This window comes from Tamandua tetradactyla, chromosome 6 (genome assembly GCF_023851605.1).
Source record: "Tamandua tetradactyla isolate mTamTet1 chromosome 6, mTamTet1.pri, whole genome shotgun sequence".
NCBI classification, from domain to species: Eukaryota; Metazoa; Chordata; class Mammalia; order Pilosa; family Myrmecophagidae; genus Tamandua; species Tamandua tetradactyla.
In genome coordinates, this window is record NC_135332.1 from 134,686,300 (window position 1) to 134,713,525 (window position 27,226).

General features: G+C 36.7%; 1 protein-coding gene across 3 annotated transcripts in view; it reads left to right on the top strand.

The window, feature by feature from the left end:
* Nucleotides 1-27,226, top strand: part of LRRC69 (leucine rich repeat containing 69) — a 154,332-nt gene that overhangs the window by 96,354 nt on the left and 30,752 nt on the right. For 2 of the 3 annotated variants that reach the window (XM_077167180.1, XM_077167179.1), the window contains exons 6-7: nt 6,844-6,945; nt 12,802-12,978. In XM_077167180.1, the coding sequence (XP_077023295.1) occupies nt 6,844-6,945; nt 12,802-12,978 (279 nt within the window). The remainder of the gene's footprint in view (nt 1-6,843; nt 6,946-12,801; nt 12,979-27,226) is intronic. The other variant, XM_077167181.1, reaches the window with a different exon arrangement.

Genomic DNA, 27,226 nt, shown 5'->3' on the forward strand with positions numbered 1-27,226 from the left:
ATGATTCCCTGTGTACTTATTTTGTGTTACTCTCTTTAGCTGCTGTGTGTGAGCAACTTTCTTCCACTAAGGTACATCTGTAGGCTGTGTAAGTTCAGAGCTGTTGTATATGTGAGAAGATCTTTCTGTTGCTTTTGTAAATTAAGAAAAACTTGTCTGGTTACAGAGTCTCTGGGCTATAAGCATCTTCTCTCTTAGATCTTGAAAGATCAAATTCCATTTTTTACTAAGTTTTGATGGTATGGATAAATATGATACCAAAGTGTTCCGAGAAAAGGGAAGTGCATAGGCCGTGAGATGGAGAATGCTTAGAAAGAAAGCCAGCATTGCTGAGTGAAGAGAGACTGAAATAGACATTGAGAGAGCAAGTACCGGGAGATGAGTTCAGAGATAGTGTTGGGTCCAAATCATAACAGAGTTGCATAATCCAGGGTGAGAATCTGCACTTCATTTTGAGGGAACTGAGAAATCATTAAACACTTTTGGGCAGGGCACCAATGTGACCTGGTTGATGCTGTGGGCATACAGGCAGAGTGGAGGCAGAGACCTTTTCAGGCTGCTGGTGATCAGGGCAGAACGAGGTCCAGTGGGATAGGGACTGTGAGAGACCAGTTCAGCCCTCCAAGTTTTGTTTGTTCTACAGTAAAGAGTTGAAATCGAGAATCCTGAAGAGAATGCTGGAAAGGGCTCTTTTCTACTGTGACACCTTGCAGGCCTTCAACTGCTGCTCCATGGCCAGAATCAGGAAGGTGTGTGTGTGTGTGTGTGTGTGTGTGTGTGTGTGTGTGTGTGTTCATTGTCTGAGACTACAGTTATCTCCTTCTCTCTAGGCTTAGCTCTTGGGCTTTCTCTTTTAACTCCCTCTAAGGATCTTTTCTTGGGACAAGTATCAAGCAGATACTGAAGGAGTCTGACTCTGGGTCGTTTTCTGCCTATTTTCCCTCCCACTCATGTAGAGTGTGTGAAAGTGGGTTTTAGTACAGTTTTTTTGTGTTTTCATATGTTCAAATGATTCAATCACCTAATCATGCCACAATTCCAATTAGATACCAAGGTTTATCATACATTTTCTTGAATTTCCCATTGGTCACAAATCTTATTGGTATCTATTTTTGAATTGATAATTAAATATATTTTATAGATGTCATAACCTCCACACGTAAATCTTATCTCTTTTCTAAGTTGACCTTCAACTTATTTAGAAATCCTAGTTCTTGCTAAAGAACTGTGATTCTGTGAGCTTTGCGATGAGTTCACCGTATTTTGCTGTATCCTATTTATCAGTCCTAACTTCAAGTCCATGTGAAACCTCAGCCTCTTTTCCTTCTGTTTACATGAACACTTCTTATTCTAAACTAGGCACTGTCCTATTTCCGACATCACTTTAGGCCAGTCTAAAGCATTCTTCCCCCCAAAAGCGATGTGCTCATCTTTTATTCCTGACATATGGACTTTGTCGAAACTATTGCAGCAACTTACCACATCTGGGTAAGAAAACCTCTGCAAATCTAGAGCACCCAGGGAGTTTCTGAGAAGACATTCATTTATGTATTAAGTATTTATTGAGTGTTGGCTTTGTGTTCAGTACTGCAATTAGGGCTTGTGTTAAATATCTCTTAAGATATCGTTCTTAAAGAGATCAAAGCCTAATAGATGAATATGAACTTTTTTTACAATAATTGCTACATTATTTGTAGATGCAATGATTACGTTATATAGGGCCCAATGAGGAGACAAAGAAATAGGTATCGGCTGCACAAGCTTACAGGGATGATTACTTAGATATAGCTAAGTAAAAGGCTATAGTGTGAGTAATAACTGTGAGATAAGACATAGGCCTGCTTTGAGACCTCTAAGCACCTCATCATGGCTGGCTTGTAAGGGTGAAGGTGGGGCTTGCTGGAATATAGAGTTGAAGAAATAGTTCAAGGAGAGCCAGGTATGACATATGAGGGCTTAAAATTTATTCTATCAACAAAAGAAGTATTGATGCATTTAAAGCAAGGTTGTATTATGATCAGACTCATTTGAAAAAGACCACTTCAGCAGCAAAAGATTGCACTGAGGCCAATTATAGTGTGCCTGCAGTAATTCATATAAGGTGAGGGCCTCAAGGAGGCTGTGGTGATTGTTACGGAGAGTGGGTAGGAGAGGATTGAGTGGAAGTGGTGAGGATGTGGCCGAGATGGGAAGAGCAGGAAGATTCCAGAAGTCTTCAGAGAGTAGAATTAACAGGACATGGTAAGAGATTCAATGTGAGTGATGAGAAAAAAGAAAAAGCAAAATTTGGGGGAGACATAATGAGTTCAGTTTTGAAATGTTAGAGTTTAAGGTGCTTGTAGAATTTCCAGCTGGAGATGTCCAGTAGAACGCCAAATATTTTTTTTAAACGTTTTTAATTGTGAACTATAACATTAATACAAAAAAAAAGCAATACCTTTCAAAGTGCATTTTAACAAGTAGTTACAGAATAGATTTCAAAGTTTGGTACATGTCACCATTCCATATTTTCAGGTTTTTCCTAGCTGCTACAAAACACTGGAATCTAAAAGAAATACTATTATAATGATCAACAATCATACTTAATAGTTAAATTTTATCTTTTCTGTTATAACTTCTCCTTCTCCTTTGATTCTACTTCCAGTCTAAAGGGGTCTTTGGACTAAACACTGTCTAACTTTTTCATGTTGGAAAGGGGTGACAACAATATAGAATAAGGGAGATGGAGTTAGTTGATATTCTCAGAGGCCCTTCTGGGTTTCAGGATTTATCTGGCCTGGAACCCACTGCAGGGTTACAGGTTTCAGGAAAGTAAACTGAGCACATGAAACTTTTATAGAGCCCTGGGTGTACTTTAGGGCTGACAAGAATGACGTTACCTGGGGTATGGCAAACCATGGCAATTAGCATTATCTAGCTGAAGCTTGTGTAAGAGTAGCCTCCAGAATAGTCTCCCACCTCCATTTGAACTCTCTTAGCCACTGATACTTTATTTTGTTACATTTCTTTTCCCCCTTTTAGTCCAGAAGGCATTGTCTATCCCATGGTGCCAGGACCAGCTTCCACCCTGGAATTCATGTCCCTTGTTGTCAAGGAGACTTTTGCCCCTCAATGTCATGTCCCACATAACAGGGAGAGTAATAATTTTCCTTGCAGAGCTGGACTTGGAGAGAGGCTACATCTGAGCAACCAAAGAAGTGTCCTGGAAACAACTCTTAGGCATAATTTTAGGTAGTCTTGGCTTCTTTACTACAGAAATAAGTTTCATAAGGGCAAGCCTCAAAATTAAGGCTTTTTGACTTGGGAGTCCCTAATGTTTGAGAGAGAACAAGGGGTTTCCCAGATGCGAAAATTTAATATTTCCATATTTTTTTTCCAGTCACTTGAGGGGATCTATACTTTTTAATTATCAGCCATCAGACGTCTCATAGTCTGGGATGACTCCAGGGATCACATTAAGCTATAGAGAATTACAAGGTCTCATTCCCATTCTGGGCTCCATGTGTTTGCGTTGTTTAAGTGCACTATCCAGACAGGTTGATTTAGATGGTGTGTTACCGAAAATTTAGGTTCTGGATACAATAACCCCCTTACCTTTGGTCTCATACAGTAGGTGAAGCTCTAGAGTACACTATCATCTTTTGCCCTGTATTCTGGCAAAATATTTACCTTAGTCCCAGCCAGATCAGCTTAATTTTTATCTCTTATTGAAGACTGTTCTCTTTTTTGGTTACTTTAACTGTTATTGTATGTAGCAGGGCTGACTTTCAGAGCTGCAGAACCCAAGCTCTGAATCTGGGTGTCACAGCGGTACTCAAAGTTCCAGGGAAATACCAGCTTAAACACACGTAGTTCAGTGTCTCAGAATCTAGAAATATACTTACAACTTCAAAGTAAGTATGACTGCTGTAAGAGCTTACAATCTAAGCTCTAGTTTTCTTATCAGTATTTTCTGAAAGAGACCATAGCATATTTGTTCTTTTGTTTCTGGCTTATTTTGCACAGCACATTGTCCCCAAGGTTCATTCAGTTTGTTCATGCCTCATGACGTCATTCCTTTTTGCAGCTACACAGTATTCCATTATATATATATATATATGTCCTAGGAACCGTCTGGAGGTTATGGGTTTCAGGAAAGTAAATGTAGCTCATGAAACATTTGTAAAATCTCAGTTAGAGCCCTAAGTGTTTTTTAGGGTTAACAGGAATGATGTTAGTTGGGGTATGGCAAACCATTGCAATTAGTATTATCTAGCTGAAGCTTGTATATACTGTATATATGCTGTATACAATTCACCTTTTGGCTCCTTAGTTATTGTACCCTACAGTCCCCTCCTTCCCCTGGGCATCATGGATAAGTCCAAAATAAACAGACATGCTACAGTCTATAATTAACAGGAAGACAGCAACAGTACCACAGCAATACCAGGGGTAATTGGGAGAGAAAAAAAGATTAGGGGAGTTTTTTATTTGATAAGTTTATTGGTTTTTGTCTCTTTGGAACAATGAAAATAGTATAAAATTGAGAGTGCTGCTGATTGTACAATCAAGTGAGGACACTGTAAAATAGCCAGATATTTAGACTGGAATTTAGGAAGTTGATTTTTAAAGGAGGTCCAAACAAATGACTTAGATTCCAAGTCTTTGAATCCTTGATAATAACGAGATTTCCCAGTCTTTGCTGTAGCAAACCACCCCCACACTTATATCCAGTATTTTTACATCGTACTCAGCTGCTCTAAATTTGAAGAATTCTAGTCCAGAGGAGCAATCTGACCACTGTCTCCTGCTATGTTCTAGCTGTCTTATTGTTTTACGTATTCCACATCATTTCTTTCACTTTATTGAGACTTGTCCCTCTACTTCTCCCTTTATTCCTAGTCCATTGGCTTTTACTGTTTTTTCTTTCTCTACCAATCTAGACTTCAAAGGACTTGTTCAACCATTGACTTTTTAGTACTCACAGCAGGCTCATTCCTCTTCTTTTTGACACTTCATTCTGAATATTTTTTTCATAATGGATTTGGGCTGCTAAATGCAAAAGGGAAGCACACACTTATGCAGACAGGGGTCACCACATGTGTGTGGATTCCAGTGGGTCCCTCAGCACCTTTTTGTGATAACTTTGCTTCTCCCTGCTAGATTTCACTTGTAAAACACATAGCATATTCTAAACTGTCGTCCTTTTCCTCACGCTTCCTCCACACTGCAGCCTTACCTTACAACTCAATCTATAGATGGTCTTACTCTCTAGTCCAAAGACAAAATTGAAAGGATCATGTCTGATTCCTTTAACTATCCAATCCCATACCTTCCAACCTATCCTTTGATGAACCCACACCTTTTATCCTCTGGCCTCAAAGGAGAAGAAAATTAAAAAAATTTCAACATTCAAAGATCATTCTGCATTCTTCCCCTGATCATTACTTTTCAATTCTTGCTTCTTTCTCCTCTATATTAATCTCTCTGTATTGGTCCTTATCTTCTGTATGCTCAAATCTTCTTCATCTTAAAAAGACAATAACCCTTATTTGAGCCTTCATCCCCTCCAGCTGCCAATGCCCTCTCCAAATTAGATGAGTCAGTGACTTGCTGTGGCCTTGAAAATGAGGATTTTTCAACCTCAACATTATTTACATTTGGGGCCTGATACTTTTTTTTTATTTGTGGGCCTCTGTCCTGTTCATTGTAGGCTGTTTAGTAGCATCCCTGGCCTCTCCAGTATCAACCCTCCTCCCCAATTGCGACAACCAAAATATCCCCAGACTTTGCCAAATATCACCTGAGGGGTTCCAAGTGAAAGCCACTGCTCTAATCCCATAACACTGGTTATTTGAATAAGCATGCACAAAGAGATTCTGAAAAGTTCTTTGCAACATTTTATTATCAAATATGCTACTGAAGTTGTTCACCTTGGGAAAGAGTATTCTCTGAAGAAGCCAGGCTCACAGGAAACCCATAAGTGCATACAGAATGAAGGTACAAAAATTAATACACTAGGGAATTCTAAGAGTGGACAGGGAGAGAATGTGAGGCTGTAGGTTATTGAAACTTATCTGCTACAAAATGTATGCTATTGTTTTTTTTTTTTCATTTAAGGTAATGTCTTGCTGATATTTTATTGTGGCAAGTTAGCAGGCTGGCGTGCTCTTTACCATGTTTGATGGAAAAATAATGAGATAATTGTGGTCAGGACTTGGAGCAAGGGGAACATGATCCCTGTCATAAAATGCATGTCCTTTGAACCACGGTCAAATTTGGAATGAAGTTTATATAGATAAATCATATTTACATTATATCAGAATGTTCATGTTTGAATCAGTCTTGAAAAAAAAGATGATGAGTTTAGATATAAACAATGGGAAGATACCCTGAAGGGCCGTTCTATTTCCTGTGCAGTCCAGGTTAGAATGAGAAAGCGCGGTACTCCTCTGTTGCCCCTAGGTCCCTCTCTGAGCCTACCTGTATCATAAGACACTTCTTGTAGATCTGGGGTTGGATGCCTTTTAGAATGTTATTTTTGATACTTGGTTTCTAACAAATGTTTGCAAAACGTTCCCAGCTTTTGAACCCTTAGTAATAGTAACCCCTGTCCTATTACTAAGCAGTTCTATGACCCTGAACAAGTTTTTAGCTGTCTTCAGTGTAGGGGCTGTGACGAGCCATCTCTAAGGTCATTGCATTCATGCCAGCATGAAGACTCTCAAACTTCTAATGCTAACGTGGAATAGCAATCCTAATAAAGTATTTTCATTATCATTTAATTGAAAATGTAGATTCAATCCACAAAGTTGACGTTTATCATGTATTTTGGGCAATAAAGTTGTTCTTTTGTCTTAAAAGTTTCAGAATCTGAAGCTGAGGGAATTCTATTGTGAAAGAAACCCACTGCTTCTGAGGCAGCCGGTAAACGCTGTGCAGCAGGAGGACGTCTGGAGCCTGCAGGTGAAGACTGAGCCCATCCACATGCGGCTGCAAATTAAAGCCATGATTTTAGTTTCAAAGTATTTTCTTCAAAGAGTCTCACCAAACTGGCCAGTGATTAATGCAACCCTTGTCCATTGGCACCGCGGACCCTAGGCATAATCCCTCTGTCTTGCTCACACAGTTTGATTTCATCCTTTCTGATTTCCAGAGTGATTACATTTAGAGAAATGGAAATATTTTGTTGGATGAAAAGAAAAGAGAGAAGTTTAATTTCTCTCCTAGCCTTCCAAGTAAGGTTTCAGCATTGTCTAAGGATGTATTTGATTTCTTCCTGGCAGGGCTTTCACTTCTCCCCTCTTCACTTGTCTCCATCCTCATAAATGAATGAATATGCCTCAGAAATCACGTTCACTGCAGTAAAACAAGCTGATGATGTATAGAAAAGCATGTAGGGGCCTTTTCTTATGTGTCCTCTGATGGCAGAGAGCTTAAAGATTGCAGATCCTCCCACATCTGGGTGTGATTCTCCATCACGAGTTTGGATTTTCCAGATCCATTTGGACAAGGTTGTCTTAAGATTTTATGGGATTTTTGTACAATCTTAAGATTATATAGGATTTTGGTTTCCTGGCTTATCTCCTGGAAATCACCAGTCTTATTTAATGGTTTAGTTTAAAATAACCTTTTTTTTTTTGCTTTTCACTTAATTAGTACATTTATTATAGAAAATAGAGATGAGTAAGGAAGAAAATAAAAAAATTGTCATATTATATTGATTTTTAAAATATGCGTTATACAACTAACACAAGCTCATTTAGAGAAATTAGAAAATAAAAATAAGCCAATAGAAGTTTATATAAAGGCTGCCAGCAATCCAGTACCCAGAAATATAACCACTACATTATCCTTGAGTTCTTTGAGAGCTTTCTATGCATCCAGAAATTTGTTTAATTAAATATGAGTTCACATCACATGTACTATTTAGAGAATTGCCACTCAAAATATTTTGAGTATCTTTCCATAGCAGTAAAAATCAGTCTACAGCATCTTTTTTGATGAATACATAGTATTCTGTTATATGATCATGCCATAATTTATTTAACTACTTTGCTGTTGTTGGGCATTTAGATGATTAGCAATCTCCTGGCCCTTTGACCTTTATAAAGAAGGCTATAATAACCACCCTTCTAGCAAATTTCTAGCTCATGTCTCAGTTATCTCCACAAGTGAAATTTGCTGTCCTCAAGAACTGGTATCTTTTAAAGCTTGGATTATCTGTTGTCAAATTCCCTTCCAGAGAATCAATTCTGTATTTCTACGAATAGTATTATTTGCTACTCTTTGGTAGAAAGTAAATCTCAGTTGAAATTTAATTGTAAATTTTTTTAAAGCTTTGGGTTCAATTTGTCTAATCTTTCATATTGTATGTGTTTTCCTTGCCTCAAACACTTCAAAATAACAATAATAGCTAAAACTTAACAGGCAAGGAACTGTTCTAAGCACTTAACAGGGATGAACTAATTTAGCCCTCCAGTTGCCCTAAAAAGTTTGATACCATTATTATCCCTTTCATATAAAGGAACTGAAATCCGGAGAGGTTAAATAGCGTACCCAAGGTCACAGGGTTAGTAGGTATTGGCACGATGAGGCTGTTGTAGGCAGAGGGTTCCAGGCTGTATGCTGTAGAATCACTTCAGAAAGGGGATGCCAGAAGGTGGAGGAGTTGGGGGGATGGAAACAGGGGTAGCTTTGAGCAGAGGAGACTCTCGTTGTTGGAGGATGATGGATTAGCAGTTAATACAGTGTGGTGCAGAGACCTCTCAAGGGCGAGAAGACTGCACTGTGTCTGGGACCAAAACTCAGGGTGAGAACACAGCAGATCTCTCTTCAAAACTGTAAGAACATAGGAACATGAGTTATTATTATTTTTATATATTTGGTATTAGAAAAAATTTTTTACTTATAATATATAAATTGAGTATTTTAAAAAAGTATCTCCAAGAATTTTTTTCCTTAGAGAAACTTAAACTGATTATATGTTAATGTTTATACTTAAATTAAAAGTCATTTTTACTGGGCATTTGGTCAACATTACTGATAAAACCACTTGGAATGTCAAAGAATTTAAGGCTTTAATTCATGCTATACCTTAGTAACGACTTTTTTTGAAACTTTTCTTTGCCTCTGAGATTTGTGAACTAAAGTTTAATGTTAATTTCTAGATTATAATAAAATAACTCCTATATTGCATTAGTAGATGGCAGGGTGCTTTACCAGTGTTAGCTGATTTAATTCTCCCAACTTCCTGTAAGAGTATTGGAAAAATCCCCATTTTTAAGGATGAGGTATCTGAATTCAGAGAGGTTAAGTGACTTGTCCAAACAAAGTTATATAGCCAATGAGTCATAGAGTCAGGATTTAAACCTATTTATATATCTGATGTCTAGGCTTTACTCTTTATCATGCACAGAGTAACAATTGATTATTCAACAATTCTGAAGTTTGTTGTTCCCTCTAAGTATTCATATTTGTTTTGACATATTGTAATTCAAACAATATAAATAATCATATGCAAGGAAAAATAAAAAAAACACCTGAAACTAATTTCAGTTTATGATGAAGTAAAGAGAGGAATAATGCCTGACCTACATATAGTTAGCTAGCAAATATTCTGATTTAGTAGCATATAAACTATTCCAAAGGAATAATGTATTTGCCCATAAAAGATTTCTTGACTTTTAAATAACACTAAAACTAAGCTATCATTAAGTTGTATATCTCTAAAAACTGCGTTGTATGCATCTCTAAAATTGGTCAGGGCAATAGTATCTTATTTTATATATATCACATTTCCAAGTAATAACTTCACTTTCTATTTTAATGGTGTATGTTTCTCTTCCAAAGTAACACATTGGCAGCAAGTTGGAGAAAAATATAAATAATGGATGATTTAAGTTGTCAAGAGACATACTGAGTGCAACAAACATGCTGAAATCATAAGTGGAAAAGTGAACTGTATTGCATTGTGACCTATTTTAGGGCCCCTGTAATTCAGCACATTCTTCCACCGTTTGCTATTTCAGGGAGCAACTCCTTGTCTTGAGTTTTTATGCAGCTTTGTACTGAGACCTAGCCAATGAATTCAGGTAGCTAAAAACCTATCTATAAAATCAACATCTCATTCAGAATCACAAGCTATGCTCTGTGTAAGTAGTTAGAGAAAAGGTGAATACGGACACCTACTTTAGGAGTCGTGATCATATTGGTATGAAAGGGTAATTCTTTCAGAAAGGCTGACCTCAGTCATGTAGCCTTTCAGGAGAATGGGCTGACATGGGTAGGAGGCTGTGCTGTTGAAGGATCAGATATCAAGGAAGCGTGGCCAGGTCTATTTGCTTTATAAGGGTGGCTTTCCCAGATGCTTGTTAACTGGGAGGGTAGGGTAAGCAAAACGGGATGCAGCAATTCATTGGTTTGTGCTGTTTAAAGTTAAGATTTTAATTGGAGTAAATGAGTGATTATGTAGGCATGTTGTGTCCCCAGCGTTTCCTCATACAGCCTGATATGGACTATTTTCCCCCTGGAAAATCTTACACTTTGGCCAGAAAAAAATATCCCAAATAAATCCATCCTATGCACCATTAAAATTTCATGCAGTGTTTGTGTAACATTTATATAGGACTTCCATGCCACTGGCACAGACAATGGGGTCATTTAGTGGAATAAGGCAATTGTTTATTTTGTTTTCTTTGCTTGGTCAGCGATGACTTAATTTTATATATTGTATAATATTTTTTACCTTAAGAGAATGATGTTGTTGATGCTCATGGTGAAAGAAATCATCCATTCCCTAACTTACCCCTCTTATTATTTAATATTATAATACTAGTATTGTACTAAGTCACGTTTTGGGATATATCTATGTGGACAGGGTTAAAACAGATTTAGTTCAGAGATATAGTTCATAGACATCACTGAACTTTACTGAGAAGGCTATGTTCATGTTTTTTATGCAGCAAATAATTTAGACCAGTGCTTCTCAAATTTTTACCTGCATATGAATTACCTGGGGAACTTGTTAAGTTACAGATTTTGATTCAGTAGTCTAGGATGGGTCTGAGCGTCAGCTTTTTTGCTTGTTTGTTTTTTTATTATTTTTATTGATAAGACAACAAACAAACACAAACATTCTTAACATACAAACATTCCATACATGGTGTACAATCAATAGCTCACACTATCATTACATAGTTGCATATTCATCACCATGATCATTTTTTAGAACATTTGCATCACTCCAGAAAAAGAAAGAAAAATAAAAAATTCATACATACCATACTCTTTACCCTTCCCTGTCATTGACCACTAGTATTTCCATCAACCCAATATATTTTAATCTTTGTTCCCCATATTATTTGTTTATTTTTTATCCATATTTTTTACTCATTTATGCATACCCTAGATACAGGGAGCACCAGACACAAGGTTTTCACAATGCCACAGTCACATTGTCACCTTATCTCTTCATATGGTCATCTTCAAGAAACAAGTCCCATGGAACACAGCTCTACAGTTTCAGGTACTTCCCTTTAGCCACTCAAATGCACCATAAACTGAAAAGGGATATCTATATAATGCTTAAGAATAACCTCCAGGATAACCTCTCAACTCTGTTTAAATTCTCTCAGTCACTGACACTTTATTTTTTCACATTTCTCTCTTCCCCCTTTTGATTAAGAAGGTTTTCTCAATCCCTTGATGCTGAGTCCCAGCTCACTTCAGGATTTCTGTCTCACATTGCCAGGGAGATTTATACCCCCGGGAGTCATGTCCCACATAGTGGGGGTGGGCGGGCAGTGGGTTCACTTACTGTGTCGGCTTAGAGAGAGAAGCCACATCTGAGCGACAAAAGAGGTTTCCTGGGAGTGACTCTTAGGCCTAATTCTCTTTTTTTGCATGCTTTATAGCAGGGTCACGTTTCATTACTTTTCCATGTGAGTATCCTGTTATTGCACCACCGTTTGTTGAATTTTTGTTTGCTTTGCTTGTTTGTTTATTTTTTGGAAAGTACATGGATGGAGAATCGAACTGGGGCCTCTCGCATTGCAGGCGAGAGTTCTACTACGGAATGACCCTTGTACCCCCTAGGCCTCATTTTAAGTAGGTTTAGCCTATCCTTTGCAGGGGTAAGTTTGGCAGGAGCAAACCCCAAGATTGGGGGCTTGGCCTATTGATTTGGTTGTCCTTACTGCTTGCGAGAGTATCAGAAATTCTCTAAATGGGGAAGTTGAATCTTTCCCTCTTTCTCTACATTCCCCTAAAGGGACCATACAAGTACTTATTCACTGTCCAAATTGAGAGTCTGCTTTTCTAACAATATCCCAGGTGCTGCAAATTCTACTGACCCATGAAGCACACTTTAACAAGGATTTAGACCCTAGTGGATATGACTGACTCAGCTTTTGAGTCCAGTCTGAATATTTGCACTGTCCTTGCTTATTGTAATGACAGGCACGAGATTTAAATCTAATTTTATAAAATATGTGAGAGAAATTTACTGTTAGTTGGTTACCTTTATGTAAAAGATATAGAAGTATTACAATGTAATGAACTTGGTACATTGTAATGAACAATGTAATGTTCAATGTAATGTTCATACAGAGTAATGTTCATACAGTGTAATGAACACTGACACATACAAAAGTTATTTGCAACGTTAGTCATTTACAACATAATGCATTATATATGCTGCAGAACATTAACAGAAACTCTAAAGAATAAGAAATGTATGAAATAGTGAAATGTGAATCAATGTAATATAAAATAGTTGTTTTGGAAATCATCTCAGAAACCATATTCTTCTTTTTAATCTAGGAAATAACATCAAGATTTATATTGAACCAGCTAGGAGAAAGAAGTTTTCCAATGCAAGCAATAGAATGCTACCCACAGATCAGGAACATAATGTCTCAGAAAAAAGAATGTGCAATATGCGGAAAGTTCTTTTTAACCATATGGCTGGAATGTGTTCAATTTGTTCCTCCTTCAAAGGTAAATGGTGCTTTAAGACCTCTTCCTACCCTTTGCCCTTATTTAAGTCAAACAATACTAATTAGATTTGAATTTAAAAATTGACATATGATAATACGATGTTAATTTTTTTTATTTTATTTTTTTTACGATGTTAATTTTTGATAATAGATTCAGATAAGCATCTGATAAATGCCTGTAATAATCATTGCCCACACAATTTACATCTGTAGACATGCTCATTTATCAGAACATATCCATTCAAGCAAAATTCTATGGAAAATGAAAATTTTAAACCGATCAGTCAAAAAAAAGAAAATGTCTTTTTTCCCCACCAATTTTAATAAAACCAAAGCTATGTACCCCTAAGGAGGAGAATTTTTTAGTAGTCCGGTGTGAAACTTTTGGGGGAGGAAAGCTGGATGTGCTTGTTTGTTTATTGCTTAATGTGTTTATCACACTAAGCGTGTACTGATGTGCACACACAGCATGATGTTTCCCATGAGCTGGAGCCCCTGGGTACTTCATCTAGCCTGTGGACCATGTTCTAGATCAGGGGTTAGCAAACTTTATCTGTGAAGGGTACGATAATAAGTATTTTAGGTTCATAGATATGATCTCTGTTGCAACCTTTTGACTCTTTTTGTGTGTGAAAGCAGCCCTAGATGATGCATAAATGAATGAGCATGGCTTTATTTATGGACACTCAAATTTGAATTTCATTTAATGTTCATGTGTCCTATAATATTTTAATTTGTTTTCCCCAATCATCTGAAAATGTGAGAACCATATTTAGCTCCAGGTCATAAGAAAACAGGTGACTGAACAGATTTGGCCTGGGGAGCTATAGCTCACCTACTTGTTCTAGACCATCAAACATTTACTCCTGACACCAGAATTTCCTTTCTGCTCTTGTTGAGCTTGACCTTCTTTGGATCAGAAGTGTCTGGTCCACACCTGAGAAACTCTTTGAAGCCATACGTGCTGCACACAGATCTCTTGCTTCCATGTCTCAGGATAAAAATGGCTTTTAGTCAATATGTGATGGACCATTTTTGAAAAATTTAAAGTAAAAGAGTGACATACTCTGATGTACATTATAAGAATGGTAAGTTGTGAGTGGATACTGTGAGTAGGACAAGGAAGTGAGGTAGGAGGCTATTGTACTAGACTAGATGAGAGATGATAGTAGCAATGGCAATGGAGAGCAATGAGTGGATTTGAGATATATTTTGGAGGAAGAACTCATAAGCCTTTGATTCCCAGTTTTCTGGTCTAAAGAACTGCATGGATGAGGCACTTTTTATGGAGGTAGGGAAGACTTAAGGAGAGAAGTTTTGTTAGGGGAGATAATAGCTCTGTTTTCGATAAGAATAAGTGTGAGATGCCTGCAATCAGGTAGCTCGAGCCACAGGAACCATAGGCTCCTGTCCAATCTGATAGACATGCTGGTGGTCTAGGATTTAATGTCGATTGTGGATGTGTGTGTGATTGTATGTGAGTGTGAAGTGTGTGGGAAGTTTTGATATGGAGCTGAATATTTGGCCTCCAAAATCATTTCCATCTCCAAAGATTCTCTGAATCTAACTCCTCTAGTTAGAGTGATTTAGTGTTGTTAGCCCAGAGCAATCCTCGTGTCATTGACACTGAGTTGAGTGTCAGGTACCCCTATCCAGGCAGATCTTAACCCTGACCACTCACCAAATTTACTTATAAAACTTAAAAAAAAAAAAAACTACGGATATCTCACCCCTGACTTGCTAATTCAGAATCTGTTGGAGTAGTTCCCTGGGCATGTAAACTTTTGTAAAGCTTCCCAGTTGATTTTCATAAGCAGTCAGAGCTGGGAATCTCTGTCCTACCTTGTTTAAGGCTGTCCCAGCAGCCCAGGACAATGGCTTTCTTATTTACCTTTGGAAGTAAGACCTCGCTTGGTGTCTCACACATAGCCAAAAATTAAAATGAAGTGACTTGAGAAATTAAGACTCAATAAATGAATTAATAAATAATAAATTAATAAATATAAATTAATAAATTATCTTTAGTGACAAGGATGAATTCTTTTAATGATGGGATAGGATGATAGTAAAAATGCAGTGGAGGAGGGGATAAATTCATTGTGGAATAATATTACTGGCAAATATTTGAGTATGGCTTCCACCCTGGAACCTGAGTGGATGCTTGAGATGGCTCCTTCAGGGCACATTGAAGAGTTTGCTTTTAGTCATTCTGCTTCTTGGAATGTATTTGCTGAAAGGCTTTTGATTTATCTTGCTGGAAACCAAGCGAAGGCTTTGGAACACAGATATGCTGTGTTCCTCATTATCTGTGGAGCTGTGATGACACTTCTCACAGTCTTTGTTCCCCATCCCCAAGGATAGTTGATGAGTGTATATGATTGCTGATAATATATTTTCACAGCATTATTATTTGTTGTTTCATAGGTTTGCATTTCATAAATTTCTTCAACAGCTGGATGGGATCATCACTGCTTGTAATTCAAAGCAACATTGTCTTTCTCAAAATTGTAATTGTGGGAATTTATTACATGGAATTTTCTCTATATGGATTTTATGATCAAGCCCAGTAAGGACAACTTTTCCCACTAACTTCAAAATTTTTTTATTGAATAATCTTCACACACATTACAGTCCATCCAAAGTATACAATCAGTTGCTCACAAATCACATGGTTGTGTATTCATTTTTAGAACATTTGCATCACTCCAACAAAAGAAATACAAATAGGAAAAGAAAAAAACTCGTATATCCTATACCCCTTACCCCTCCCTCTCACTGACCACCAGTATTTCAATCTACCACATTTTTTAACCCCTTATCCCTGCTATTATTTATCCATTTTTTATCCTTATTTTATTTTATTTTTTTTTGCTCATCTGTCCATACCCTGGATAAAAGGAGCATTAAACACAGTTTTCATAATCACATGGTCACACTGTAAAAGCTTTATAGTTATACAATCGTCTCCAAGAGTCAAGGCCATTGGAACACAGTTCAGCAGTTTTAAATACTTCCCTCTAGCCTCTCCAATGTACCATAAACTAAAAAGAGATATCTATATAATGTAAGATAACCTCTTGATTCTCAGCCACTGAAACTTTATTTTGTCTCATTTATCTCTTCCCCCTTTTGGTCAAGAATGCATTCTCAATCCCATAATTCCAGGTACTGGCTCATCTAGGAGTTCTGTCCCTCTTGCCAGGGAGATTTACCTCCCTGAGAGTCATGTCCCACATAGTGGGGAGAACAGTGAGTTCACCTGCTGAGTTGGCTTAGAGAGAGAGAGGCCACATCTGAGCAACAAAAGAGGTTCTCTGGATGTGACTCTTAGGCATAATTATCAGTAGGCTTATCATCTCCTTTGCAGTAACAACCCCAAGATCGAGGGCTCAGCCTATTGAATTAGTCATCCCCACTGTTTGTGAGAAAATCAGGAATTACCCAAGTGGGAAAGTTTAATATTTCTTCCTTTCTCCCCAGTCCCCAAGGGGACTTTGGAAATACTTTTTTATTCTCTGCCTAAATTACTCTGAGATGTATCAGGGCATCACACTAACTTGTACAAACCAACAAGATCTAACACCCTATTCAAGATTCCATATAATTATGGTGTTCAAGTAAATCCACCATACAAGTTAAATTAGATAGTGTGCTACCCCCAAAATATAAATTTTGCACCAAATAAATATCTCTCCTTTTGGCCTCACATAGAAGTTGAAGTTTTAAAATATGGACTATATCACCTTTACCCTCTATTCTGATTTACCTTAGTCCTATCCAGATCAGCTTCATTCATATCTCTAGTCAAAGTCTGATCACCTTTTCACCTTTTTAATAGTTGCTGAATGGGGTAATTCTGACTTTCATAGCTTCAATGTTTAACTCTGAGTCTCAGGTGTTACATAAATACCCAAAATTTCAGAGAATGACCAGGTTATACACAAATAGCTCAATATCTCAGAATTTAGAAATAAGAGCTACAATTCCTGAATATATGTGACTGCTGTAAGAGCTTACAATCTAGGACCTTTACAATAGGTCCCAGCCTGATAATTCATGCTCTTGACTTCAATTCTCTGAGTTTATATATTAAAGTTAGTTCATATAAGTGTGGCATAATATATTTGTATTTTTGTTTCTGACATTTCATTCAACATACTATCCTCAAGTTTCATTCACCTAGTTGCATGCCTCACAATCCACCAAACTTTTATTTTGAAAAATTTGAAAGCAACAAAAGCTTGAAAGAATAGTTCAATGAACATATATACAGACATATATGTATATACACACACATATATATATACACACATACATACCCCTTATCTAGAGTCACAACTTTTTAATGTTGTGCTCCATTAGCCTTATGACTTGTTATTTTTTACTTTTAAGTCTATGTCTTATTTAACACATTATCTATATCAACATGAATCAAGAAAATGGCCTAACTAGAGAGATTGTATAAATTTCTGAGGCAAAAATTAAAAAGTAGTTCCTAAATACAAAAATGTAAATAAAGTAAAAATCTATCTTAAATACCAAGCAGAACGCTTTTGTTAAGAGTATCAGCAAATGACACAATATTTATGGACCAGAAAATATGTAGGCTATATTAGATATGCTGCCTAACTTGGCCTGTGGCGGGTACAGTCAGGGGGTATTGCTCTATTATTTCTAAGAAGCAAAGCACAGATTTTACAAAATCTTATATAATTACCACTTAAAGTAGGTCACTTATAATCCTGCAGAATGAAATCCGGGAACTATCACTGGGGTTCACATCATCTGGTGTCAGGTAATTATATAAGAGTACTGGCCAGACACTAACAAGATTCCCAGAGCAAGTAATGGGTAAAAAGTGTAAGTTAGTTGTAGTTTTGGTACAGAGCTACTAAATACTTTCTCAGAATGTCTTTGACCAGAGTTTTTGAGACACCAATCACTGAAAAGTGTTATACCCTAAAACCTCACTGATGCCTAGTCTTCCTGTTTGAGCTTTCACTCATAACAAAGGAATGATTAAAATAATTTAAGAAAAGATAAGGCTCTTACCGTCCCCCCTGCCCCAAATGAATAATTTCTGAGAAATTCTACTGTCAATGCAATCCAGCTCTAGAATGTTGGCACCAGATTTGCAAAATATTTCCTGGGGAATAGGGAGCCTCAAGGAAAGCTAGATTTTTTTTTTTTATCTTGAAGCAGTCATGTACGAAATCTATCTGTACTAGACATTTTCCATGTATGCTTAAGAAAAACACATTTAGAAAAAAGCATCTAATCAGGGAAAGCATCCTCAAACTGGTTACATATATATGGCAGGCTCTATTATAAGAGCTGCCTATAATAATTCTCTATGAACAAGAAATGGTCATTTCTATTGTTCATTCAGTCATAAGGTCATTTCAGTCCTTTGCACCTTGCTATGGAAATGGATTTGTAAAGATTGAATCAGTGTTTACACTGGAGATATTTAGAGTCTTCATGGCATTTAGAACAATTTGAAATTATTTATTTATTTAGTGTTGCATTTGTTTGATGTCAGTCTCTACCAATGAGCCCTAACCTGGAGGAATTCAAGGGTGTTTTTGCTTTTATTCACCACTGTATATATAGAGCTTAACTAAATGCCTGGTCCGTGTTTTATTTCTACTTGAATGATTAACCAGAATATCTGGATCTAAATACCAGCTTCTCTGTTATACTACATTACTAATGTTACATCAAATGTATCATAGAGGAAAATCTAGTTGAGCAGCTGCCAGTGATGGCTCGTTGTAAAAGCTAAAAAAATTCTAGAATTGGAACTTCCCATGTACCCAAAGAGAGCATTCAAATAACAGTTAAGGAGCAATGTAAACATGGACAAAACCAGACAGACATTACGTACCAAAGAGAAGAGAGAGCAGATGTAGGAAAATGAGTCCCAAGGTTAGAAGTCAGGATAGAAACGTATGTTTGATCCTTAAGATGGAGGTAAATATGTAATCTTCACATAACGTATCTGTGAATTGTTCTCATCACCTGCAATAGATTTTTGACATTTAGTGATTATTACACATGACAAGTTATGTGTCAAAACTTGCCAAAATATCCTGTTTTCCACTGAGCATGATCTTAATACCTTGGACAAGTTGCCATTTTCATGGTGTCCCTTTGGTCTGCTAGTCTCCTTGCTGCCACTTCTACGTCATTTTCTGGGGCATGAAAAAGTTTGGCTGCTTTCTCTCTCCAGTATGTATTCAAGAACAAACTGATTAAGAGTACCAAATTTAGGGATATTTAAAATTAAATTTGGATAAAGAAAATTTAAATATATATTACCAGAAGCACTTGAAACATGCTATTTTAATGGGGTTGTTTAGATCCGTGTTTCCAGAATGAAGAGAGAATTACATGCATAAAATTTATAGATACGATAATTAGATTAATCACATTGGTAAACATTTGCTTTTATATTTATTTAAGATTTTACGCTACTTTTTTCAGTTATTGTAGAGAAAAGACTATACAAACAAGTACTAGCTTGCCTAGAACCCTCTCTTCTATATCATAAAATACTTCCTGTCTTAAATATCTCTTTAAGAATTAAGCTTAGAGAATGCTGATAGTTAATAGTACATAGTTTATCATAGAGAATCTGTTTGATAATGCCAATATTTGGTTGCCCTTGTTTCTGTTTACAGAGCATTCTGTTTCTAATGTGATTTGCCATCTGAAGGGACTCTTGTGACTATAAATGCATCTTTAGAAACATCCAAATATGAAATTGCATTTGCTTTTGTTTAGGTTAATATCATGCTTACTAATAAAATAGTGAGAAAAGAAATGGGAACTGGCAGATGAAAACTTTTACTCGTATCTCTTACTAACTTTTACGATGATTTATCCAAATGCTTTTGTCTTTTGTCCAAATGCTACAGATCTTGCCATCTAAGTTCAGTTAGTCTTTTGCAGCTACAAAATTATCAATAATTTCAATGCAATTTTTAAGTATTAAACTACTAATGATAAAAATCCTTGCAACAACAACAAAAATTAATCCCTTTTAGTCATTACCAATGTGAGCTGTTTGAACCTAGAGACTTAGAAGCAGGTTAAATAGTTTCATAAAACCCTTTCCAAACACTTGAATGTGCCCAAGATATGCATTTGATAGTTTTCATTTCTTAGAGTCACTTTAGGTGAATATAATATTTCCCCAGACTCCTTTAATGTTGAGGAGTTTAGAGAGGGAATGGTTTGGAACATGAACTCTCAACCCTGTATTGAATGATGTAATGCAATTAAAACTACCCTCAAAAGAGATTAGACTGAGTAGGTTTCACTACAAATAAGTGAAAATGCTGATCTACTTTATGGAAATAAATGAAAATTTGTAACCTTAATTCCTTTTTATGACAAGCTGCCAGTAATGAAACATAATGCAAGATTTCATTTTAATAACTTTATTCATTACTTATAGAACAAAATCTTACTTTGCAGTAAGAAGTTATTACTGTTTAGATAGCACTGACATTCCTTTATGAAACTGATCATTTCAACCAGTCAACTGTGGAAATGAATGTAGATTTTAAAATATTTATGCAAGTGGTTAGTCAATTTAATGTACATTAGGCACAAAGAGGATAAGAAGGCTTTGTATTTCTAATGCTAAACAGTCATGAAAGTAGTATGTATGTATTGCTCAGAAAAATTGATGTGATATTTAGTGCTCATTATTTTATTCAGAAAATAGCAAAAACAATTACAGTATAATTGAGCACACACAGTGTGTCTTAATTACTTCTATTCTTATGAGAAATTACTGAATTCTCTTTTCCCTTCAGAAAACTCTACCATTAGTTCTTAAACTGCTAGATAGAGTCACAGTTGTATTCAACATCTATTATTATTATTTTTTTCTTTTAACGAATCTTGAATTGTATTCAGTTTTAATTCGTGTATCTGAATCTGTGCATCACCAAAGTATTCAGAACTCCCACATGGAATTCAAAGCCATTGACCATGCAGGGGTGGTTCTGGGCAACGGATTACTCTGTCCCTTGTAGAGCAGAGGAGGCCGCTTCCCTGGATGGCTGCCTGGAACACAAGCAGGATTTTCGTTCTGGTTTCGGCCCTGGCCACAGACCAAAATGTCCGAAGGGTAGAATGACCGTATAATGTATCATCTAAGCCAAGATGCTTTGAGAGTGACAGGCGGACTTTATTAATACCTGGGAAAACAGCAGGAAACCAATACTGTCCTGGGCAAATCTGAGTGTATGGTTATCCTTCCCAAATGGAGCAGTTAACTTCAGACTTGTGCTCACTGCGGGCACTGCTGGCTGCTGGCGTGGAGGAGTTATCGTTCTGAATGCTCAGTCTGGATTTTTAAAAACTACTTTTTGTCTCTCCATAAATGTTTGGGACCTGCTTTAAGTATGAAACCCTGGATGCTAAGCACAATTCAAATAAGTACGGAACCTAGTTTATCCCAACTTGGTTGAAATCTAAAGCTGTAAAAGACATTTTTTACACTAAAGATACCAGGGGTAAAAGCTAAACGTTAAATGAGTGGCAGAGTCAATTATTGCTTTAGGGTTCCAAAGTGGAAAGTGAAGCCCCTGCAGGCTGTCTAGTCAGGGAAGCCCCAGAAAGGGGCTTGGAATAGGTGAAATTCATATAAATGAAGAGGGGAGCAAAGAGGACATTTAAGAATAAGATATTGGTGTGAAGGGGAATGAATCATGCTCATAGGGCAGTAAATCAACTAAAGTTGGCTTGTGGAAGAAATGATGAATAAATTGGATTCAAACCCTATTAACATCAAAGAATAGATTAGTGAGTTCCACCTTGAGTTTGTTTGGAGATAGATTCCTACTGAATGTGTGGTGCAAGTCAATGACATAAAGCAAGCTATATTTTAGAAAGAGTCTTTTGATAGTAGTGTGCTGGATTCATTGATAAGTAAGGAGAAAAGAATCTGAAGAAAAGAGATCAATGAGAGATAGCTGCCTAGTGTGACTATAAAATAAAGCAGTGGAAATACAAAGAAGGAAAGCAACAGAACTTGCTGACAGTTGGAATATGGGAAACCTCTGAGGGGTGTGAGGGAAAAAACAAAGTTCAGAGTTGAGCTGATTTTGGAGGTGAGACCTCAAAATGCATCTTAGACGTGTTGCATTTCAAATAATGCATGGATAATCCAAGTATTATGTTTAGCTATCAATTGGACTGAGACCAGAACAGCTAATTAATGAACTTCTTCAAACATTATTTAAAAACATACGCACTTTCCAACTTTTGTTCATTCTCTCAAATAGTTCTTCAGTGATTATTAAAGTATAATCTAAATTCCATGTTAGTGAAAGAGGTTGGGGGATATACCGTGACTAACACTGATCTAGAATTTAGTGAACTTGAGTTTGAGTTCTGCCTTTGTCTTGAACCATCACTATATGAAGACTAAGTCTTCTCATCTGGAAAATGAAGGGATTAGACCAAAGTGCTTCTAGCTCAAAGTGCTTCAATTCCATAGTGGGAAGAAGACTGCCACAGTCAAGCTTTTTTATGGTCCTGCTAATTTGAAACATGATACCTGTGTTCATTTCTTATTGCTGCTGTAACAAATTGCCACCAACATGTTGGCTCAAATGATGCAAATTTATTATCTGACAGTTCTGTAGGGCAGGAGTCCTATGCAGGTCTCCTTGTGCAAAAATCAAGGTATTTAGCAAGGCTGCTTTCCTTTCTGGAGGCCCTAGGGGTGAATCTGTTTTGTTTCCTTTTCCAGCTTTCAGATGTCCTTTGATTCATGGCCATCTTCCTCCATCTTCAAAGCCAGAAATAGTGGCTCTACTCCTTTTATCTATCACCCTCAGTTTCTCCTCTGCCTTCTTCTTCTACTTTTAATGACCCCAGTGTTTTTCATTGGGCCCACATAGATAATGCAGGATAATTTCCCCCATTTTAAGGTCCATAGTTTACTCACATCTACAAGATCCCTTTGCCATGTTGGCCTAACATATTCACAAATTCGTAGAGGGCCATTATCCTGCCTACCACAATAGCTTTTCCTGAGAAAACAGGAAAACAGCTTACTTTTTTTCTATTCAGGTGCTTCACGTATTATTGAAACCTTACCCAAAATTTTTGATGATATTTGATTTCTCAAATTTAAAATATGGCAGTGATTTTTACTGAGGCATATGTTGAATGATTTAAAAAAATTTCTCTTTAATTTTACTGTTCAACAGATATAAATGTTAGTAAACATGAATATTAAAGTGGAAAACACTTTCTCCCTATAATAAGGAGAGGCTATAATTGCATGCTTGTTTGCTTTAGAAAATGATGTATTTCACTCTAAGTAGTAAAAAGAAAAACTTAAACTATTGCATGGCATTTCAGTTTTTAGAGCTTTATGCTAAATGATATACCTAAAGAATAAAAGCAAGTCTAATTATAGACTGACTCCTTTTCTTCTTTTCTGACTCTGACTTGCAAACAAAGAGGCCATTTCTTTTCAGTGTTTCAATTTGTATCTGTAAGTAAGGACCAAAGTAGTAATTACCTTGGAGAGTCATGAGGTTTTGTTGACTGAGATCTGTGAAATGAGGTCCTCTCTGAGAGGCAGTATCACTGTTCCTTTGTAGTTGGCTCATCATTTCAAATGGACTTGAATACCATATCAGTAGAAAAAATTGTGATAATACTACAAATGGTTAGAGAAATTTAAATGGGCGTTGAGAGGTAAGGTATTGGGGAATTTCTTTTTTCTTGTAAGTATTATTGAATTCAATGACTCCAGATGGAAAAGGCATTAACAAGGAATTCTGTGTGGTCTATTTTTTTCAATAAAATTTCTAGGAAACAAATCATAGTACCGAGAAATGTTATAGCAGAAATGGAAACTAAGAAGTTAGAGAATAATCCCTGGCAATGCTTCATATTCCATACAAAAACTGATAATGGCCTGTGGTAATATAATATCCTCAAGAACTAAACAAAGCATTTATTCCATTCTAACTAACTAAACAATTATAACCCCAAGAAGGGGAAAGAGGGACACAGATATTTTGCATTCCTACTTGGAACAATATCCAGTCCAAACTCTGTCCATGCAATTCCTTAATGACACAGGGGAAATGGCTAAAACCACAGTAGAAATAGAAAATGCCTTTAATAGTTTCTATTATGAACATTTTCCCTTATGGAATAGCTGGACAGAGCAAATCATTTAACTGTGTGTCTCCAGCTACTTCCTTGGTTTATGTTTTGTCTTTTCAACTTTGACCTCCTCTTTTCAGTTCCTGGCTCTACTGATTCTAGAGTGAAGTGTGTGCAGCATGGTTTGTTTTCGAAAGCGTTTAAGGTACAGCTGAGATACATTACAGAAGCAGGCAGGTAGAGTTGGTTAAATGAGAGGGTAGTCTAGTATATGGAAAACGAAAAGGCTATATTCAGATTTTGACTTTTGTCATTATTACTCTAAGCACAATTTAAATATTTAGGCACTATAATCTAGTTAGATAGTTGATATAATCTCATTAGAGATTTAAAATGTTATGCATCTGTCTATCTTTAGAGAAGTACTAATGAATTCTTTTAACTTTTGAACCTCTGTACTTATTGTCAGTATCCCATGACTTAACATTTTATGGTCTATTTACTGTTTATACTGTATTGTTTCCCCAATATAAAAATGCATATTCTGGAATTTCTGCCCCTATAAAGTTCACCTTTCCTGAAATGTCCTTTCATCTCCTCTCCAGGCAGCCACATTCTAGTCAAACTTCAAAATCCAGCATAACTTTTTCTTGTAATATGAAATCTTGCTTAATATGCAGCCTTTGGTGATATTTCCTTCTCTGCATTCATAGAGAAACTATCACTGACTTAAGCCTTATGTTTCTAGTTATTTTTGTGTTTATTTCTAGGCACTGAAAATATTCTTAAAGTCAGAGATTGTTGCGTATCTTTGTATCCGTGACACTTAGCTTAACGTAGGTTAGAATATAGGTGCTTGTAATTTGTTATAATTTTTTTATTGCAAGTTAAAGAAATTCAATTCATACACTAACTCAAGCAATGAAGAATTTTTTTAGCTTATATACCAAAAAGGCCCAAGGATGGGTCTGACTGAATATTTAGTCAGGTCTGGATCCTGGTGCCTGAATTTCTCTTTAAGAATCTGTTTATTGGCTCTGCTTATCTTTGTCTTGGCTTCATTTTCAAGCAGGAGGATCCTAAGTTGTATCCTCTGCGGATTGAAGCAGAGTTTCCCCTCTCAAAAGATATGGAAAAATCCTTGGTTACCCATTGGCTCTATTGGACTATCTTGGGTCATGTAGTTACCCCCTGGATTAATTAAAGTGGTCAGAAGGAAGCGGTTGGGTCATTGGCTGGGCGAATGTCTTGACCAGGGGGTGATATCATTTACCCTACCCTCAACCTATGTGCTCAGATTGGAAGAGGGCTGGACACCCAAAGGTAAAGGTGGGCTTTTGTACCAGCAGAATGGGAAAGGAATTCTGGATGGGCAATACCCAAGATGTCCATAGAGGACAACATTAAATAAATGTTGGCCGACTGATCAGCTAAATATCCATCTAGGATAGAGTTCAGGTTTATAAAGATTCTGTACCTTTTCTAACCTTCATCCCAAATACTTTATGGTTACGGTAGTCCCATGTTCCTTTTGAGCACTCAATACTTACTGTTGGAAGTAGATGTGAAGCTGATATATATGACTTTGGCCTTCAAAGTCATAAGTTGAAAGGCCTTTATTCTCAAAGATGGATTCATAACTCTGCTTACGTGTTCTAACCTCTAAACAGGCTCTCAAAGTTATTTTGTAGAAAAACAAACAGAACAGTAATCAAATCTCTCATTGTGGGTTGCAATGATGAGAACCAAATGTGTTTTTTACTTTAAAAAATATATTTTTATGGAGAAATCTTCATTCACATACAGTCCATACATGGTGTACAATCAGTGGCTCACAATATCATCACATAGTTGTATATTCTTCACTATGACTATTTTTAGAACATTTGCATCACTCTAGAAGAAGAAATAAAAAAGAAAATACTCCTACATTCCATGCCCCTTATACCTCCCTCTCACTGACCACTAGTATTTCAACCTACCTATTTTTTTACCCTTTATTCCCCCCCCCCATTATTTATTTATTTTTTATCCTTATTTTTTTGCTTATCTGTTCATACCCTGGATAAAAGGAGTATCAGACACAAAGTTTTCACAATCACATGTTAACACTGTAAAAGTTGTATAGTTATAGAGTCGTCTTCAAGAATCAAGGCTACAGGAACACAGCTCAACACTTTCAGGTGTTTCCTTCCAGCCCCTCCAATATACCATTAACTAAAAAGGGTTATCTATATAATGCATAAGAATAGCCTCCAGAGTAACCTCTCAACTCTATTTGAAATCTCTCAGCCACTGTAACTTCATTTTGTCTCATTTCTCTCTTCCTCCTTTTGATCAAGAAAGCTTTCTCAAGCCCATGATGCTGGGTTCCAGCTTATCCCAGGATATCTGTCACATGTTACCAGGGAGATTCACACCCAGGTTACCAGGGAGAGTCATGTCCCAGGTAGGGCAGAGAGCAGTGAGTTCACCTGCTGAGTTGATTTAGAGTGAGAGGCCACATCTGAGCAACAAATGGGGTTTTCAGGAGGTGATTCTTAGGTATAATTATAAGTAGGCCTAGCTTCTCCTTTGCAGGAATAAGTTTTGTAGGGGCAAAATCCAAGATTGAGAGCTCAGCCTATTGATTTGATTGTCACCCAAATGGTTTCTTGGAACAAAAATAATTTACTTGTAAAAATCCCAATATAAGCACTATGATCGTCCTTTAGATTTTTTGGACTCTATACTTTTTTTTCCCTTTGGCTTAAAAATAAAAAAAGATGAATAAAGAAGTATGCATGCCAAGTGAGGAGTATTATGTATTTTTTTCATTTAAGTAGCATTATCAGCCACTTAAGCTATCTGTTAACATATTTTGAATTCTCTCACTGGGAGCTGTGTTGATTTCAGAAATTGATTAGAAAGCATACACCTGTTAGACTTTTGAAGTTACCATTATTTCAAACATCACCAGTCAGGACACATATACCAAGTTGGCAAACAGCACTTTTAACTGCCTATTTTGTGCATTGGCATGTAGGATCAGAGATATTTGAAGTGCAGAAACTTAAATCACGTATTGAGCAAGTTGCCTAAGACCTGGCGAGGGAAGTTCT